Source organism: Neophocaena asiaeorientalis, unplaced genomic scaffold (assembly GCF_003031525.2).
Source record: "Neophocaena asiaeorientalis asiaeorientalis breed wild unplaced genomic scaffold, Neophocaena_asiaeorientalis_V1.1 scaffold606, whole genome shotgun sequence".
Classification (NCBI taxonomy): domain Eukaryota; kingdom Metazoa; phylum Chordata; class Mammalia; order Artiodactyla; family Phocoenidae; genus Neophocaena; species Neophocaena asiaeorientalis.
In genome coordinates, this window is record NW_020173687.1 from 10,037,182 (window position 1) to 10,057,644 (window position 20,463).

Below are 20,463 nucleotides of genomic sequence, written 5' to 3' on the forward strand. Positions count from 1 at the left end.
AAGAGGTATAGATGTAAAGGTGGGACTTGCGCTCTGAGAGTATCTCTGATTCTTTCCCAGGTCCTGGGAATTGAGTTCAGGGGCACTCAGGTGACTGATGTACGTGAAAACCATGCCACAGCTGTGGGTAGAGAGGCACCTGGAGACACGAGTCTGCAAGAGAAGGGCGTGGGTGCACTCCCTCCCCCATCCCCCCATCCCCCCATCTCCCGCCCCCTTAGATTAGAAAAGAGGAAAAAGGTTGGGATCAGCCGGTCATAGAGGGCAAACGACAAGAGGCTTTCTCATCCGGAGGATCCGGCAGGGGCGCAGAGCTCACCGCGGGGAGGATAGGAGCAGCGGCCGCACCAGAGCGCCTGGCGATGGCCCCGGCGGGTTGCCGCGCGCGGTGCCCGGGTAGTGCGGCCAGGGCAGTGCGGCCAGGGCCAGGGGGCGGCCTCCTTCCTCCTGGGCCCGCCCGCCACTCCTCCCCTCCCTTCCCCCCTCCCTCCCCGGGTCCCTGGGTGGCGGCCCCGCCCCCGCCGACCCGGCCGCGCTGTCCCCGCCTCCCCTCTCCCCTCCCCGGGCTGCAACAGGTGCCTCCCGGAGCAGGAAGCCCGCGCCGCCGCCGCCGCCGCCGCCGCTGCTAAGCTCCCGCGGGAGCGTCCAGGACCCGCTGCGCCAGGCGCGCCGTCCCTGGACCCGGCGTGCGTTCCCACGAGGGCAGTGACCCCGCCGCTCCACCCGCCTCTCCGCCCCGCTTCCTGCCTCCTTCGCCACCCCCGACGAGGGCCCAGGAGACAGCCGAGCCTGCCCTCGCCCCCGGCCCGCCGCCCTCCCAACGCTCTGCGCGCCATGGACGCCCAGGAGCCGCAGCCCGACCCCGACGGCGGGGGCGCCCCGGGCCACGAGCCTGGAGGCAGCCCCCAAGACGAGTTCGACTTCTCCATCCTCTTTGATTATGACTATTTGAATCCTATCGAAGGTCGGTGGAGGCTCGCCCCGGCTTGGCCTCCGAGCCCGGGCTGGGGCTTGGGCCTGGACAGTGGACACAGGGCCCCGTTTTGCCCCACGTGTCACACTTACTGGGGGGCCTGGAGCGGGGGGGGTGCCTCTCCCCCCGGCTGAGAGGGAGGGCGCGAGGCGTCAGGGACTGCAGCCGCCTTTAGGGGGCGCTAGGCTCACTCTGCCTGGTAGGGCGTTGGTTTCCAGTTACTTCTCCCTGATTGTCACTGGTAGCAAAGCCAAGGGTGGCAGGGGTCTCAGCTGGCCTCTTGCCTGCAGCTGGTCGTCAGAGGGCAGAGGAAGCTACTGGTTTGCCTTTGGAGGGAGGAGATGAGGAAGCCAGAGAATGGAGTTCGTGGGAAGGGGCTGGTGCAAACAGAGGGCAGGTGAAGCGGATCCTCACACCTCCGGGCACCACCGCGTGCGAGCCCGTCGTTGGGGACTTTGTGTTGACACTAAGGAAGAAGTTGTCTGTATCTAATGCTGGAGGGTGGTTTGACTTAATCTTGGGCGGCTGGCCCATTTCCTCCCTCGGGTCTGCCTCTGTGTTTGCACATCACCCCGCATGGCTCAGTGTGAGCTTCATTAAGGGATCCCCCACCCCGCGGTCATCATGGCTGTGGGCGGTTGTGGATTCAGGAAGATGCAGGCTGTTCCTGCCTCAGCGACCTGTTGGTCGGTGCCTTCAAGTGCGCTCTGCGCTGGGGACCGGGGATTTCCCCAGGCTGGGCCGTCATTTCACGTGTTTAACAGGAGCCTTGGTCAGAAGGAGAAGGTGGTGCACCCAACCTCACTGTATTTTTCTGGTTAGCAGGTTGTCTTGGGAAAAAAAAAACAACCCAACTAGGCTTCCTGATTTTGACAGCCTAGCCCAGCCAGTGCTTATTGAAGCCTCTGGGGCAGGCCTGGTGGTAACTTCCAGATGCACTTGGGCTTGGCTGCATTAGGGAAAGCAGGAAGGGGTTGTGCTGCCTGCTATGTGTAGGAGGCCTTTTCCGGACTCTCCGGGGCTTGCTGTTTCCCAGAGATGCTGGGTTAGGCAGAGAAGTTTTAACTTTCCTTCCACAGCGTCTTCAGGTGAAGCTCCTTAGGTGAGGGGCTTGCTTTGATTTCGGAGACGCCCTCACTCGGATACCAAGTGAAGATGGTAATTCGTAATTATTCTCTATTTTGGCTGGAGGTGGAAATAATTATCCAGCCAAAGAGACCAGTCTTCTTGAGTTGCAATCCGGAGGCCATCCTTTGCTTTGAGAAGATACAGTTAAGAATCTGCAAATGATCCCTCTAGCATCAGTGGTCTTGCTGTTTGTTGAGATTAAACTCATGTTTTGCAGGGAACTAATACTTACACCCCTCCCAGATTCACAATCAACGAATTTTTTTTTTTTCCTGCAGTGGGGAGAGATTTCCGGGGAAACAGTTTCCAAGCCAAATCCGATGGGAGGTGCTTTTCATAGTTTTTCTTGGCAAGGGGTGCTTGGTGGCTGCCAGAGGGGTGTCTAAATGACCACAATGAAGGCCCCAGAATCTATTTCTTAAAAATAAACTTTATTTTTTGGACCAGTTTTAGATTTACAGAAAAGTTGTAAAGATAGTACGGCAAGTTCTCATATACCCAGCACCGCACCAAGCCCCCATATGGTGAGCATCTTACATTAGTTGATACATTTGTTATAATTAATGAGCCAATATTATGATACAGTATTATGGACCTAAGTCCGTACTTTATTCACATTCAGACTGTCGTTTTTTATTTTATTTTATTTTTTTTTCATGAGCTTGACAGTTTTGAGGAGTACTGATCAAGTACATTGTAGAATGTCGCTTCAGTGGGATCTTATGTTTTTCTTATGGTTAGACAGGGCTATGGGTTTTGGGGGAGGAAGACCACAGAGGTAAAGTGACCATTTCCATCACATCATATCGAGGGTACGTACTGTCAGCATGATTTATCACTACTGATGATGGCCTTGACCACCTGGCTGAGGTAGCCTTTGGCAGGTTCCTCCACTGTAAGGTTACTCCTTTCTGAACTGTGCTCTTTGGAAAGAGGTCACTGTGTGCAGCCCCGCTTAAAGAGTGAGACGCTATGCTCTGAAATCTGTAAAATAATGACCCCTTGCTGGGAAGTCGGCAGCACAGAAACATCATGGCTCAGGAAGAGAAGGGATGTCGGGAGCCTTGAGAGGCTAAAGCGAGCTGTCCCAGATGTGGGTCTGGCTCACCCAGATGTTAATAGCAGTCCCCTCTCTCTTCTTCCACATGATGGGTCTCCCCAAGGGCCAACACTAGCCCTTACCTTGCTGTTGGGCTTTGTCCCAGGTGACAGTATGTTGGTGATGCACATGGGGTGTTCTGCTTAACTCTGGGCGTGGGCTTGGTGAAAAACCAAAGAGGAAAGGGGACTGCTCATGGGCCAGATGTTGTCAGAAGTTGGTGTCGGCACTTAGGGAACTTGGGGGAAGTCGGGTGCACGTTTTATGGAGATTGAACATGTGGCAGGTGTTTGTTAGCTCGTGTAGTACCCCTCCGACCCTAGCAGGTAGGCACTGTTGTCACCCTCGTTTTACAGAGGAGGATGCAAAGGCACAGAGAGGTGAAGGAATTTTCCCGAGAAAGCAGGGCTGGTAAACGGCAGAGCTGAAATATGAACCTGGCTGTCCCGCTCCAGAGCCTGTTTTCTGTTCCTCGTTCCCTCTCTTGATGAGAGACACGTGTAAAGCAGTTTGTTAGGGGCCTGGTACCATGCAAGACTGGAATTTAAAACATTTACCAACAGAGTGATCTTGGAAAAGTCATCTAACCTCTCCAGACCTCTGTTTGCTCAGCTGTCACGTGACTGAAATGATAGTACTCACCTCATGGCGGTGTTTGCCTTGAATGGCTTAACCCACTTAAATCAGTTAACACAGAGTGTGATTTCTCACTAGCTTTTTATTAAAGCCTTGATTTTGTTAATAGAGGTGCTCAGTAATGTGAGTCATTATTCATTTACTCATCCATCTAACTATTGAGCACCTATGGTGTTAGATCCTGGGGATATAATAGGAAATGAGACTCAGTCCCTGCCCTCAATGAGTTAGAGCCTCTAATTGTTTTCTCTCATCTAATTGCATTGACTAGTACCTCCAGTAGCATCTACATGGTACTGGAAAGTAGACATCTTTGCTTTGTTCCTGACCCCAGCAGGAGTACCTTCAGTGTTGGCTTTGGAATCGAGACATATGTATTTAATTACGTAAAGGAAGTATTCATCCATTTCTATTTTCATGAGAGTTTTGATTAAGAATGGGAGTTGAGTTATGCTATAGACGTTTTAGCATCTATGGAAAAATATATGATTTTATTCTTCTAAGATCGCTTATATTAATAGATTTCCTAATATTGAAATATTCCTGGTATCACCCCCACTTGCTCACTGTGTATTATTTTCTTGTGGTGATGGGGCCGGCATCTACTGGATAATATTTTGTTCAGGATTTCTTATGGTGATGGGGCCGGCATCTACTGGATAATATTTTGCTCAGGATTTCTTTTAGCGGTATGTATGAGTGATATTTGTCTGTAATGTCCATTTTGGTATGCTGTTAGGTTTAAATTTCTTTCCTTCTCTATGTTCGGGAACGGCATGTGTATTATTGGGACTATCCAGTTTCTACAGTTGCGATAGAATTCCTCTGTGACGCCATCTAGATCTGGTGCCTTTTCATGGGGGTGGTTCTGCGATAGCTTTCTTGATTGTGTCTATGGGAACTGGTCTGTTTACGTTTTCTATTTCGACTGGAGTCAATTTTGGTAAACTTTATCTTTCTAAGAAATTATTTATTTCCCTTATCTGGATTTTCAGATTTATTTGCCTAGAGGCATTCAAAGTAAACTCTTATTTTTTTCTACTGAGGGAGAGAGCTAAGTATGTAGTAATACTGATAGAAAGAATGGGGACGGGACTGTGGGAGTCCTGGCCAGTGCTACTGAGCCCACCTTGGAGGGGAGAGGTGTGCTGGCTGTGATCAGACAGATCAGAAGTTTAATTTCTTTGTGTGTGCTTGTGAAGTCAATGCATTCTTACTACTCCCAACTTGTAATACACTGGGAGAGACGGGCTGGTCCTGGGAATACCCGGTCACCTCCCAGAGGTGCCGGATCTCCTCCGGGCTCTGTTGGGACTGAGCGCTTGCTTCTAGTCTACCTCAGTGGGTCTGGTGTGTCCCTCCTCCGATTCCTGGTAAGCCGATGCACGTGGCATTAACTTTGACCTTTCAGAAAGGAAAATGGACTCCCGGTCATTGCTTGTAAAGTTTCCTCTGGTGATCCTTAAACTTTTCGGGTCACAGCCCTTTGAAAGGCTGATAAAAGCCATAGATCCCGTACGCTGCAGAAGCACACTGAACACCCTCCTGCACTGCTCCCCCCTCCACAAATCCCCACCCCAACCAGCATCCCCTCTGCCCCCAGCGCACCTTTTATACCATTTCCAAGTAGCGTCACGGGCCCTGCTGGAGCCCTAATGTCCCCTGCACTTCGACTCAGGGCCCCCTGCTCTCAACCCATTCACAGGGCACAATTGAAACCTCATTCTTTCAGCGCTCACTCACCGAATGCTGCTTTTGTGCCAGGCCCTGTAGGGGTACAGAGACGAATGAGATGTGGTCCTGCCCGTGCCTGGCCCCCAGGCCAATGTGGGACACAGCCTGGTAAACAAATTGGGACAAATGAGGTGCTGGGATATAGTATCTTGGGTTTTTTTTTTTTTGGTGCTTACTAAAAATAGAGCTCTACCCTAAGCAAGCAGTTCGCTAAACACATGTGACATTCAGAGACGTTGCCGTCTGTGTCGAGTTAAGGACAGGCCTTAATAAGCTTGCTTTGTACAAATAGTGTCTCCAGGTGCAGCTGGAAAGGTGAAATGAGGGCTGCACTGAGCCGCGGCCTCGTCAAGGGAGTCAAAAGGACTAGGGAGAAAGTTGCCTTAATCACTCTTCACTATTGCACACATGCCATCCCAGCTTCCAAATTAAAGGCCTTCTGTTCTTAAGGTGGCCTTAGCTTTTGATCGGGAGTAGAGGTTCTTAAAATCTTAAAGCTGTGCTATTTGAGTTTGTTCCCAAGGCTTTTTAGTCCTGTACGGTGGTGGGGTTGAATAAATGGGAAAAATGCAGCATTGGTGGCCAGCGGTCCTCAATCCCGGCTACACGCTAGACTGTTCCAGCCGTACCCAGGACCGGTGAAGTCAGACTCCTTGGGGGTCAGTTAACTTTTGCTGAGAGTCGTTGAGTGGTACATGGCAGGGCAGGCCTCGAACCCGGGCAGTTAGGATCCCAGGTCTCTGCCCTCAGCACTACAGCTCAGCCAGTATCTCACTGACTCCAGCGTTCCTGGGTCCCCTTGTACGCCAGCATGGGGTGCATTCACCTCGTATGTTTTGGTATTTACGTACTTATCAATTTTATGTTCACTGCTGTCCTAATGGGATTATACTCCTAAAACATGCAACAAAAATGCAAGTGGGAAAGGACAGCGCATAAACGGGAGTTCTGCTGTTCCTGTATTTCTTTCTACATCCCAGTAGATTGTCGTGCATGCCTCCTGGGGTACATGTTCCCCCCAACTCCAGGGGCCATTGGCTCAGCAAGTCAGAGCGCCAGATCTGAAATCAGGGAATCCTGGCTTGAAATTCTGACTTAGCTGTCTCCTACCTGCGTGACCTTGGCCAAGCAAAAGTACCTGGCATTAGCAAGCATGCAATAAATCGTTGCCCAATAAATGGATGAAAAGTTGCATAATTCCTTATTAGTGGTATGCCTCAGGGCAGGTGGTTTTGATCCCCTGCGCTTGTGTTTTCCCATCTGTGAAATGGGGGTGGAGATGGCAGGTGCCCACGGGGCGGTGCGATTAAGTGCAGGCAGCAGGGCTGTGTGAGTGTCGGGTGGCAGTGGTGGTGGGCTCCGAGATGTCTTCTGGCTCGCCTGACTTCTTGAGAGCATTGGTTCCTTGGAGGAGAGAGTCTTTGCCTTGGCCTTTGATGAATCCCGAGTCTTAAGAGAAGATGCTCTTTGGAGAGGAGCCACTGGCTGTTGGGCTTCAGTTGGCATCACAGCAAGTTATCTAACTTACATACGATCAGTTCTGACTCATTGGGCCCCTGCCTCAGCCCCAGAGCTTGGCCGGCTGCAAAAGCTTTCTCAGTTGACCTGACTCGCAGGCTGCAAGGTTCCCTCTGGCTGCCTCTGTGAGAGGCAGGGCCTCCCCAGGTGTCCTGCCCTGACCCCCCAGGACCCCCTGAGCCAGGGCCAGGAAGAGGCAGCCTTGGAAAGTGCAGCGTGATGGATGCCTTGTGGCTTCCCCCCACGAAGGGACTTCCTCTTTCCTCTCTGCCCAGCACAGGAAATAGCCACAGGGCTCCACAGAGCTCCAGCCAAACTCGGCTTCCCTGGGCTGGTGCGAGGTTTGGTTTTTGCCCATTGTTCCCAAACTGAGCTCAGGGAACAAGGCAAGACTCGGCCCTGAGGCTCTTCCTGGGATGCGTCAGGGGCTGTGAGCTTTCCTACCTGGAGCAGAGCCCCACATAGTTTCCCCCAAAGCAAGAGGAACTGGCTTTGACTTTTTCCTGAACTTTTATTACGAACTTTTCCGAATATATGGAAAAGTAGAGACAGTGGTATAGTTAACTCCCATGTTCCCACGTGCCCAGCTTCAACAATGATCAACATAAGGCCAATCTTATGTCATCTCTGCCTTGGTGTATTCTCCGCATCTCCACCCCTGCTTCCTTTAAATCACATTCCAGGTGGCATAATATTTTATTAATAAATAGTATGTAGCTCAAAAGTAAGGGCTCTTGAAAAAAAATCAAATACCATTGTCAAACCTGAAAAGGAATAATACTTAATTTCAAATGTCCAGTGTTTAAATTTCCTGCTTGTCTCACGAGGATCTTTTTATGGTTAATTTGTTTGAACCAAGATCCTCACATTGTAATTGGTTGACATGGCCATTTATGGCTCTTTTATTTTATAAAAATCCCCATCAGTCTGTTTTCTTGCCGTTTATTTGTTGAAGAAGCAGGGTCATTTTTCCTGTGCTGGTCTCCACGTGATGGATTTTGCCAGTGGCATCCCTGTGGTGTTTTTTTTAACGTGTTCCTTTGTCCCTTGCATCTCCTACGGACTGGCATTTAGATCTAAAGTCCTGTGCCTTGGACTCTTTGTGCTTTTTTTCCTCTGCAAGAGAAATATATCAGAGGTAGACGGGAAGCTACAGGAAGAGCAGAGGGATTGCTTTTCCCGAGTTGGCATTTGGGGACCCTCCATGCGTCCTAGTCTGAGGTTTTGGGAAAGAGCATTTTCTCACCTGGACCTGTTTTAGTTAATACGACATATTTCTAAAAGCCAGTCCTTCTGTGTGAATTTTAATTGAACCACGCCTGAGTGAGCTGTCTGAAGTAAGAAAGTTGCCTGCAAAGCTCAGGGTTTATAAAGGTCCTTATCAAAACAAACCTGCTTGGGTGTGCTGAAAAAGGGTGCCCGTTAGACGTGGAGGTGGGGAACGCTTTAAGTCTGCAGTGCCTGCGAAAGTCATTGTAAAGACTTCAGAAAGGGGCTGTTTTTTACCTGTGTGATCCTAAGAAGGTGGGATGAGGGTCTGAAATCCGCAACAGGTGACATCACCTCCGTTGCCAAGGAGAAAGGAGGAATGTCATTAATGACCGGGCTTGGCAGGGGCCACGGATGAAGTGTGCCCGCCCTCGGGGAATACGGCACCAAAGTGAAAGCTCCTCCGGACGAGTGTAAATAAAGCACCCATCTGTCAATCAGGTATTAATTTTAAGTCTCTGCCCCTGGCCAAGGGTTATGGGGCCCCACTGTCTTCAAGTGGAAGTTTCCACTTGAATTTCAAGTTGCCTGAAAGAAAGGTGGAAATCAGCTTCGCAGGCCGTGATAGGGGTTGTAGGACTCCATAAAGGGTACAGCTCTTTGAGGGCCTGGCGTAAAGGCAAGGGGGCTTTTGCTGAGTGAGTTAGAGGAAGGAAAGCAAGGAAGGTGGCCGTGCCCATGTCGCCTTGTGCAGGGCTTTGACGGAGAGGCGGGGTAGCCACGCAAGCCCTGTTTCTGAGGAAGGATTATCTGAGGTCTACTTCCGGCTAATTCTTCTGCCCAGATCTTTCCTTTTCCTTTTGGCGAGGAAGTCGCTCTCTGTTGAGCACCACGTGACAAATGCGGAGAGACTGTCTTTTCTTAGAGACAGATCTCCCTGAAGCACAAGTTCAATCTCAAATGGCCGCGGTCTTGAAGAACGGAGGCAGTATGGCAAGGTGACCAGACAGGTGAAGTCTGATGTCATCATTTGATGGACTGTTACACAGAGACGCAAAAGAGACGGCAGATGCATACGACATGGTTAAATCTCAGACATGAGGTTGAGGAAAACTGTGACATGTACATCTTGGACGGTTTTATTTATACAATGGTCAAAGCAGGCAAACCCAGGCTATAATGAGAGAAGGCAGGCGAGCGGGTCCCCCTGAATGAGGGTTATTGGCTGGGGAGGGCCACCAGAGAATCCTCTGGCAGGATGGAAACATTCTATATCTTGATTGGTGGCTACACGGTGCGTACATTTGTAAAAAGGCACGAGGTGTACTTCTAATATCTGTGCATTTGACTGCATTTAAATGATGTCTCAGTTTGAACCCCAGCTCTGCCCCTGATTGTTTTTGTGACTTTGAGTGAATCCTCGCGCCCCTGAGTCTCAGGGCCCCCCTCTGTAACACAGAGGAGTTGATGGTTCCGGCTTCCCAGGGTGCTTGTAAACCCCAGAGAGAGAGGTAATAACACGGGAAAGCTTGAGGCGCAGTGAACGGCTAAAAATAGGAAGGTCTTTGAACTTCTTAAAAGCGCGAGGGCCCCATGGAATGACTTGCAACCGGTTCTTTCTATCCCAATTTGAGGACAGAGGTGAGGTCCCATGTCTGCCAGATGCCTGGGCCCTGCTGCCCCCATCCAAAAGCTGACCTTGAGGCACATGGGTTGCAGATTCCATACATTTCTCTGGTTCTCTCCAAAAGGAATACGTGTCAGCCTGCGGGTGCGTGTGTTTTTGCAAACAGCCATGCCAGTAGCCAGTCTGTAAGGCTCGGTGCTTGCAAATTGTCCCGGGTCCTGGATCCTGTGTCCCAGGCGCCTGGCCTCATGGCAGGCTGCCTGGGAGGCAGGACCGAGCCCTCCTTTCTGCCCTGTCTGGTGAAGGCAGACAGCTGCCTTAGCTGGGGCAAGGTCAGCAAAGAGCATAGCGTTCAAGGTGGCTTTTTCTAGTGGTTCCACACTGACGAGACAGGATGGTAAACTGCCTTTCTTCCCTTTCTGGCATTTCTGGACCTGACTTATCTGGATGGAATTTCTCACCTCTCATGCCCTGCTTCTGTACACGTCATCTCTGAATGATGGGTGTGACAACCTGATTCTCCGTCATTATTAATACACACCATTCATTGATTGGGAATCCAATTACTGTTCGGCATTTGTGCATGGTGGGGGCAGTAGGGGCATGGGGGGCCCTTTGGAAAGTTTGCTAAGTGCTGAATTTATTACTTGAAGCACAATCTGATTTTTCAAAGAAGGTCTTTCCTGTAGGTGGTGCAAGCTGCCGGATGAAAAATCCATCCACCTTTTGCTCCTCTTGGCATTTCCTGCAGCCCCCAACACAAAGGAGGTTATGAGAGTAGTGGGATGGAGGGAGGCAGGATTCCTTCCCTCCATCTATCCCCCTGTCCTCTGGCTGCACATGTACAGTGCCAGGTTGTGGCATCCTAATGCTGCCATGGCAACAGACTGTGATGTCTCAAACCCAGGGCCTGGAACTCATACCACCTTGGGGTGTCAGCTCATCGAGCGGTGGGTCTATCACCTCAGACAGGGATGGACCGCAGCTCTGGGGCCCTGCTGCCAGCCTGAGGGGCGTCTGGCCTCCAGGCTATGCCCTGGCGTCTCTCTACCGAGTCATTCAAGCCTGAGAGCACCGGTTCGTGCAGTCCTTTCCCCCTTCCCCCTTCCCCAAAGGACAGATGCCTCATGTAGGTTCCTTAGCTGGGTTTCTATTTTGGTCATTCTATTCTGCTTCCTGAAAATTCCACCCGCCTGTAGTTCTAGGTGGAGAAGATGTTCTCTTGCTGTTCCTTTTTTCAAAAGCGATCTGTTGGCTGGTGAGTTGGCGCTGGCGGCTGTCTCAGACTTGGCCGTGTGTCCTTAAGGGTGAGCAACAGGCCCGCCAGAGGCTCCAAGAGGGCAGGCACTGGCAGAGAGCTCCTTGTGGCCTGAGTGGGATTTTTAAATAATCGTTGACTCAATCCTGGGGCAAATGGAGGGATTGTGAATATTCCAGAAGAAAGGAATCCGTGTCTTTAGTTGTCTAGGGCAGCCTACCTCATGATGGGGCTCCAGAGCAGTTCCTATTCTGGGGACACCTCGTTTCTGTGTGTTGGAATTAAGGTATCATCATCCAGGAAGTATCCCCTTTCATGTGTTATGCGGGTGGAGGAGCCGGGTGGGCTGCCTGAGACTGAATCTGGCTCTGCCGCTTAGAAGCTGTGTGACCTTGGGCAAATTAATCACCCTCTCTGAGCCTCACGTTCCCCATTTATAAAATGAGGAAACTCTATCACCTGCTTCGTAGGCCTTTTGTAAGACAAACATTAGTATATGCTAAATGCATACATAGTGGTTCTTGGTATAAAGTATATGGTAGAGATGTGTTAGTGAGAATCATTTTTGTTACTGCAACTAGCTCATTGTGTCACTAACATTTTAGTAAGATTTAGTTGATACCCCAGGTACCCCAGAAGAGGGAGTACAAAGCATGGAGTGGAGGGGGTGTTCAGGCATTCTTTACCTACTCCACATATTTTCTGAAGGCTAGCAGTAAAAGAGAATTCCCCAGGTGCTGACCAATCCATTTTATTTTTATAAAAATTTCTTCCCTTTTTCTTTTTTAATGCTTTGGAAGGCACTTGGGGGCCAGTGTGTGTCACACTTTCAAGTTGTAAAATAAGGCAATGAAAGCAGAGCAAGGGGAGAATTTTCACTTAGAAGATCGTTTGTTCCATAATGATAATACGAGTAGACTGGAAGGCCCCATTTACTGAGTGTTTATTTTGTGTGTTTTGGGCTTCATGTGGATAAGGTGGGTATTGTCACCAACCTCAGCAACTGTGTTATACACGAGGACTCAGAGGTCCCCCAGGTCACACAGCCGGACGGGGGGTGGGGGAAAGGGGTGAAGCCGTGGAGCTGGGGGCCCTAGCACTGTGTCTGGACCGAGACCCGGACCTCAGTGCAGACGCCTTGCTAGGGCAGGGCTGGACTGGCCTCCCCAGCAATCTTGTCTTGCGGTTTTGGGGAGTGGCCAGAGATCTCCCCAAATATTCATGGGGCCTAGATGTTGGGGTGAGCACCTGGGAACTTGATGGAAGGAAGGGCGATGATAATTCGACTTTCAGATGTCTGCTGCAGAAATGATTTACCTGCTGGGGCTGACGGGGAGCAGATGTCTCATTTCTGAATCAGTTCAGGTTTGACTCGTGGATGGATGCTCCCAACATTCTTTTGGGCCTTGGCTGCGAGCAGGGCCCGGAACTGTAGGGCCTAGAGCAGTGGTTCCCAGCTGCGGGTGATTCTGCCTCGCAGGAGAAATTCAGCAATGCTTGGAGATGCTTCCGGTCGTTACAACTGAGAGAGGGGAGGGGATGCTACCGGCATCTAGTGGGTAGAGGCCAGGGATGCTGCTAAACATCCTACAGCCTCACAGCGAAGAAGTCTGTAGCCCCCAGTGTCAGTAGTTCTGAGGCTGAGAACCCCTGGTGTCAGGTCTGCTGGGTTCAAGCTGTGAGACCTCGGGCAAGTTAATTCACCTCTTTGTGCCTCAGTTAACCCATCTGTAAAAGGGGAGTAAACAGTGCCCATCTCATAGGTTGTGAGAATTAAATAATTTACTGCATGTAGTGTGTTTACAGCAGAGCCTGGCAGATAAATTCTCAGCGCATGGTAGCTGCTGTTGCTGTTGTTGTTATGATTATCGGCCTTTATCCGCCTTCAGAAAGCTCACTGTCTAGTAGGGAGACAGGCAAGTGAATCTGTACTTGATAGACTTCACTACACGACTCTTCAGGTTCTGGCAACACTACAGAGTCCGTAGTGTCTGATCCAGCCTAGGGAGGGCTTTTAGGAAGAGGTGGCCCAAGTGAAATCTTGATGGACAAATAGTGGCTTGCTAGGAAAAGTGAGGACAGGAGGTATGGAAGGGTGTTCTGGGCATGGGGAACAGCATGTGCAAAAGCATGGAGGCACAGAGGACTGAGAGCAGCAACCTCTGAATCCCTCATCTCTGCCTCCACCTTCTGCCTCTTTCGGAATCCTGATGCCTCGAGTGTGGGCTGGGTACCTCGCACGGCAAGTGGGACGGTTTCACGGGCCGCCCCAATGAGTACATTGTATACGCGGGTCATCCCCTTGGCAGGGCGCCTTCTCTTGAGTCAGGAGTGAGGCCTCCGTCAGGTGCTACTGTGTCTTGAATGCCTTTCTTTCTGATACTTGCTGTTTCCTCCCCCAATTCCAACTTAAAAAAAGGCAGACTTCCTGGGGTCGTGGAAATGTCCTGCGTCATGACTGTGGTAGTGACAAGGGTGTAGAACATCTGGCAAAAACTCACTGAACTCTGCACTCAAAACCTGTACGTATAAATGATACCTTATTTAAATAAAGAGCATCAAGGAGGAAAAAAAGTGGGCCTCAGTCTCAGAGCCTTTGGCTAGCAACAGTGTCTCGCTTGAATTTAGTAACTTTTATTTTGATTGTAGTTTTACCCTACCTTCTATTTATGGAAGTGACACTGATTTTCCATTTGTGGTAGGGGTGTAAAGTTTCTGTAAAAAAAAAAGAAAGTAATAGGCGAATGAATTTAAATTGAAATATTAAGTGAATAATATTCACTGGTGGTACATGAATACAGCAAAGATCATGCAAGTGGTAAGAAGAGCAAGCATTCTGGAAACCCTTCTGAGAGAATCTGGTGCTTCTGAGATGAGACGAGCTTGGCCCAGTGCTGTGTGGGCACAGCGAGGGAGCTCTCTGCAAGGGTGGCGGTTGTTTACGGAGAAATAGTGGAGAATCCTAGCTACTTAAAGAAATATTTTAATCACGAGCCTTTTGTCTGTGAGAATTACTGTCAAATACCCAGGGGAATGAGAATTAAATGATTATAAATTACCTCCATATTACTTGCTTGTGGGTAAACTTTCAAAATCTTGGGGAGAGAAAAGAAAAACTCTGCTGCTTGGATTAATTAAAACCAATGTAAATGCTTTAAATGCTTTTGCTCAGCAAACTGGCCTTTGTCTTTTTCATTGCTGCCCCAGAGTGTGAGTGATGTGTATTTTTATGGCAAAAAGTTTCTGTGACTTTCACATCAGCCCCGAGGGGGTGTTTCTGATAAGATGTAATGCAGTTTTTCTGATAAGGCCGGAATTCTTGCTAAGAGGCTTTCTGTGTTTTGTTTTGCTGGTTCGCAGGGCAATGGATTATCAGAATGTTGTCGGACACGGATTTGACCTGGATCTCTTCCTAGATTAAAAATCTGTGCTCTGTTACCTGCCAGGAAGGCTGTGTGTGTGTGTGTGTGTGTGTGTGTGTGTGTGTGTGTGTGCGCGCGTGCGCGTGCAGGCACAAGTACACGTTTATATTGAACTGCAGCTTTACAAGAACCCTAGACCCTACAGACTCTAGTTAGAAAAATGAAAGGACGTCAGAGCCAGAAGCAGCCAAGGAGACCGATCTGGTTTAACGCTGTCCGGTTACAAATGAGGAGGTTGAGACCTAGAGTGGGTAGGGGACTTTTCCAAGGTCACACAACTAGTTAGTGGCAGAGCAGGACTTAGAACGCAATTTTCTGCTTCCTAAACCAGGTGTCATTGCTATATATCATGTTATGTCACCACCCCCCCTTTAAAATAAATAAAATAAAAACGTGCCTTTTGGAAATTATCTTTCTATTCTCAGTGTAGTACAGAAGTCAGAGTCTCCTTTCTGCCTCTGCCCCTAATTACTTAGCTCTTCTCCCTGGAGGAAATCACTGTTACCTGTAACTTCCAGGGAAAGCCTGTGTACCCATAAGCATTGTGTGTGTGTATGTGTGTGTGTGTACACACGCTCTGTTTCTATCCTATGCATACTGTGTGCATCTTTAACAGTATCTTGTGGTCATTCTATATCAATGTAAAAAGAACCTTTTCAACCCTTTTTGTACCTGTATTGTATCTCACTATGTGAATGACAGAATTTAACCCATCCCCAGCTGATGGACTGTAGGTTGCTTCCAGTCTTTGGGGATTATAAACAGGGCTTGATTCCAAGTATACATGCGTTTGGAATTTAGATACATATTACCGAATCACCCTCTCTTAAGGTTATGTCTTTCTACCGTTTGTTCTGGATGTTAGCATCTTTGAGGAGTAGTTTAAATATTTCATGCTTTATTCAGCAGACCGACAAATATTTTTGGAGGGCCTACTTTGTGGCAGGTCCTGTCCAGTCGTTAGGAATACAGTGGGGGTGGGGTGGGGTGGTGAGAGAGTCCTCATGGAATTGACTGATTGGTGGAGGTGGGACTGGGAGTTGGGGGAGAGGCAGATGATAAGTTAGCTACAGAATTACTGAATTAGAATTGTGAGAAGTGCAGTGGAGCAGAGCAGGGAAGTGTGAGTGGGGTCTGATCTCGTCAAGGTCAGAAGGACTTCTGAGAGCACACTTTAGCCAAGCTTCAGGGAAGGAGCGGTTTTAGTTACGAAGAGGGCTGAGTGGGGGAGGAGTTGTTGAGCAGAGGGAACAGCGAGTGCAAAGGTCCTGAGGCAGAAAGGAGCTTGGCATTTTCTGAGAATGACAGCCAGTTTGGCTGGAGTCCGGGGAGAGAGGGGAGAGGAGAGGGTAGAGAGAGGCAAGGCTAGAGGGGCAGGCAGAGGCTCAACCGGGCTGACCTAGTTGAGGTTGTTTATCTTGATCCTAGGAGCTGTGGAAAGCCATTTCTGGGCTCTCACCTGGGGTGGGGCACCACCTGAACCCTATGAGATCAGCTCAGCTAAACCAGATAGCACTTACTCCAGGATGGCCCAGAAAGGGCACCAAGGAAGTGGAGGATCACCTGTGTGCACCAAACAGCTCTGCTGTTACAGTGCAAAAGCCAGCCACAGGCTATGTGTAAACAAATAGGAGCGGCTTTGTTCCAATAAAACTTTACTTACACACGCAATCTGTGGGCCAGCTTTGGTCCAGGGGCTGTAGTTTGCCTGCCTCTGATCTAGCAGCATGTGATTCTCTAAACAGATAATATCTGATGTGATGTGAGCTGCTAACAGGTGTCAGTGGAGAAAAGATGGCAAGGAAATGGGGTGGAGAATGACACAGGGGTGGGGATGGGCCTAAGGAGCTGCTAACTGAGCAGGCATGTGAAGGAATTAAGGGAAGCAGCCAGGTGAAGAGCTTGGGGGGAGACTTCTAGGGAGAGGGAGCTCCACAGCAGGAGCTGCTTGAAGAATCGTGAGGATGTCAGCAGGGCTGGTGCTGAGAGCTTGGGGGAAAGTGGGGAGAGTGGGAGTAGTGAGACAGGCCAGGGCTAGGGGACGAGTGTGTTAAGGACTGTCCTGGGGACATCTAGGGAAGCCTTTAAAGTGGGTTTCACTTTACAGTGGACATTTCCATAGACGGCTGTGTGGAGGACAGACCATAGAGGGTGAGTGTAGAAATGGGGAGACCAGGGAGGAGGTGACGGCAACGGTCCAAGTGGAAGAGGGTGGCGGGAGGTGGTGACCCCTGAATTTAGTTTACATTTTAATAGAGCGGTCAGGCTTTGCTGATGGATTGGATGTAAGGTCACGAGAGAAGAGTCGAGGCTGACCCAAGTAACGACAGGGAGGGTGGAGGGGCCTCTGTGGAGCTGGGGAACTTGCAGGAGGGGCGGGGTGTGGGATGGTGGGAACAAATAGCTAGTTCCCTCTCTAATCTCACTCTCCAGCCACGGGTTCTTTCGAGGTGGCAGCAGAAGCCTGAGCTACGTGGCCACGATTAAAGAACAAAATTAGATCATTCTGTATCCACTGATTTTACTAGTTTGGGAGGCTCTATAGCCATGGCTCTGTCTTTTGGGGGCCAAGTAGCTTTTCTGGGGGATTTCTAATCCTGTTCATTCTGTATTTGGGTGAATCTCTTCCCCTCCCTGGACCTCAGTTTCCTCATCTGTAAAATGGCACAAGATGAGATATGGCTCAGGAGTTCTGGTTGTAAATTAAGTCACTTTTTTACATGTGGGCATAAACATTTGGGATTTGAACCCAGAGCTTCATGGTCTCCAGAGCTGCTGTGGCCTCCCCCTGCATCTTGTAGCTGTATCATATACGTAGAAAGAGCAGATGGGCCTAGGTCAGTGTTTTTCAAACTGTGGGTCATGACCCACTGGTGGGACAGGAAATCTGTTTAATGAGTTATGACCAGAATTTAAACAAAATAACTCCAGACAGGAGGATAGATAAGAGTGCATCATACGTAGCAGGGTAAGTATTGTTTTGGGAAGCTTTTGTTTCAGTTGCCAGTGAACGTGATGGTGTGAACTGAACTGTGAAATAAAATCACATTTCTTTTAAGGGTTTCACTGAAACAAAAGTTTGGAAGCCGTTAGCCCAGCCAGCCATCCAGGTCTCCGGCTGCTGCTGCACGGCTTGGACCAGCTGTGCTCGCGCACCTGCCCTAGAATCCTTCCGCTTTGATCTCTCCGTTCAAGGAATCTGGGATGAAGTGGCCTCACTTTCCTTCTGTGAGGGAAGGAGTTTCTAGCTCTGCGGTTTGGTGTGGCGGGGATTAAAAAAATAATAATAATAACAGGAGACAAAACCCAGTCTGTGATTGCTCTGCATCCGGAGTTGTGTTTTAGAGGCTTAAAAAGACCCCTCCCTCCCCCCTTCTCTTTCCAGAAGAACCGAATGCACATAAGGTCGCCAGCCCACCCTCCGGACTCGCATACCCCGATGATGTCCTGGACTATGGCCTCAAGCCATACAGCCCCCTAGACAGTCTCTCTGGCGAGCCCCCGCACCGGTTGGGAGAGCCGGATAGGGTAGGGCCCCAGAACTTTCTGTGCCCTGCCAAGCCAGTGGGGGCCTCGGGCCTGAGCCCTCGGATCGAGATCACTCCATCCCACGAACTGATGCAGTCAGGGGGGCCCTTCCGCATGAGAGACACTGGCCTCATGGTCGAGCAGCCGCCCCTGCCGGGGGTGGCCGCCAGCCCGAGGTTCACGCTGCCCGTGCCCGGCTTCGAGGGCTACCGCGAGCCGCTTTGCTTGAGCCCCGCTAGCAGCGGCTCCTCTGCCAGCTTCATTTCCGACACCTTCTCCCCTTACACCTCGCCCTGCGTCTCGCCCAATAACGGCGGGCCCGACGACCTGTGTCCCCAGTTTCAAAACATCCCTGCTCATTATTCCCCCAGAACCTCGCCAATAATGTCACCTCGAACCGGCCTCGCTGAGGACAGCTGCCTGGGCCGCCACTCGCCCGTGCCCCGTCCGGCCTCCCGCTCCTCGTCGCCTGGTACCAAGCGGAGGCATTCGTGCGCGGGGGCCTTGGTTGCCCCACTGCCCGGAGCCTCACCCCAGCGCTCGCGGAGCCCCTCGCCGCAGCCCCGGGACGACGGCGCCCCTGCCGGGTACCCCCCCGCGGCTGGCTCTGCCGTCCTCATGGATGCCCTGAACAGCCTCGCTGCCGACTCACCCTGTGGGATCCCCCCCAAGATGTGGAAGACCAGCCCCGACCCGTCGCCGGTGTCCAGCGCCGCGTCCAAGGCTGGCCTACCCCGCCACATCTACCCAGCCGTGGAGTTCCTGGGGCCCTGCGAGCAGGAGGAGAGGAGGAACTCAGCCCCCGAGTCCATCTTACTGGTGCCACCAACTTGGCCCAAGCAGCTAGTGCCCGCCATTCCCATCTGCAGGTGAGTCAGGCTTTGAAAACGATTTATTCCATGGTCCAGTTTTAAGAGAAGGTTTTCTGGTTATGAGCATGGGATTCAGAGTTGGCTAGACTGGTCTTAAATCCCGGCTTTCCATTTACTGGCTGCCAGACCTTGAAAAGGAAGTTAAATTCTCTGGGAAAACAAAACAAAACAAAACAAAACTCTGAGCTGCAGTTGTCCCATCTGTAAAATGGGTGGAAGTGTCCCTGACTTACTGGGTGGTTGTTAGGAGGATGCAGTCAAAGGATGCACGTGATTGCTCATATGACACTGAGCTCATTCATGCATTCGCTTATTTAACAAGTACTTATCAAACACCTACTATGTGCCAGGCACTGTTACAGGTGTTGGGGAGACAGTGTGAACAAAATGGGAAAAAAAATTCTGCCTTCGTGGAGCTGACATTCTAGTAAGCTCAAAGCAAGCCTGAACATGTGGAATTTGCTATCTTATTGTAAGAGGAATTGATGTTTGTTGGCATCTGCTATGTGCCTCAGTATTGCCATCAGTGATATGGAGGTCTTCAAAAAATGTGGGAGCCATAATCCTCAAGGAGCTTAAAATCTTGGCAAGCTGAAGAGATGCATGAATAGCAGCATGTAGGCTTGGGGTCTCCAGGGATGGATCTGAGTCCTGGCTCTGCCACTCACTGGCTGTGTGATCATGGGCATGTCTGCTGCTGCCATCCTGCTGTACCCATAACAGACATCACTAATCATGCAGGGCCCTCTTTCTCATTGAGCACCTTTTTGATGCCATGCCCAGGGCAGACATTGCTAATCAATCAGGACCTTCATTCTCACTGAGCACCTTTCTGGGCCTTGGTTCATTTCCTGTGAGATGAGGATGATAATAGTACCTACCGCATGTTTTGTTTGTTGGTTTGTTTGTTTTTTTAAGGATTAGGTGAGATAATATACATCAGACTCTTAGCATAGAACCTACATAGGTAAGAGCTCATGAGAGAGACAGCTGTTATTGTTATTGGGGAATCTTAACCTTATAGAGGAAGCACGTTGTTGCTTCCTCACTGATGCGCCGTGTGCTAGGAGATTGAGTCCCCAATAGCTGTTAGAGTGATGATAGCAGCAATAATAATCACCAGCATTTCAGGATGCTAGCTGTGTGCCAGGCACACTTCTAAGTACTCTCTCTGGGTTATTTCATGTTATTCTCACATAAACCTGGTCTGGTTATATATTTATCTTCATTTTGATAATAAGGAAAATGAGGTACACAGATTAGGAGCAGAGATTATTTTATCTGTTTTATTAGGTGAAGAATCTAAGCTTTATGCTATTCCCGTTATCCCAATGGTTTTCAAAGTGTTATTTGCTTGTAGCAAACGGAAGCCTCTTCTTTTCAAATAAAACGTTGAATGCCAAAATAGGTAATGTAGAGCCGTTTTGATTGATGTGGGGTTGAGAGTAGCCTAGGGTCC

General features: G+C 50.0%; 1 protein-coding gene across 4 annotated transcripts in view; it reads left to right on the forward strand.

Moving 5' to 3' along the window:
* Positions 1-572: 572 nt before the first annotated feature.
* Positions 573-20,463, forward strand: part of NFATC2 (nuclear factor of activated T cells 2) — a 144,350-nt gene continuing 124,459 nt past the window's right edge. For 3 of the 4 annotated variants that reach the window (XM_024750299.1, XM_024750297.1, XM_024750296.1), the window contains exons 1-2: positions 573-964; positions 17,990-19,001. In XM_024750299.1, the coding sequence (XP_024606067.1) occupies positions 835-964; positions 17,990-19,001 (1,142 nt within the window). In that variant the 5' untranslated portion in view covers positions 573-834. The remainder of the gene's footprint in view (positions 965-17,989; positions 19,002-20,463) is intronic. The other variant, XM_024750300.1, reaches the window with a different exon arrangement.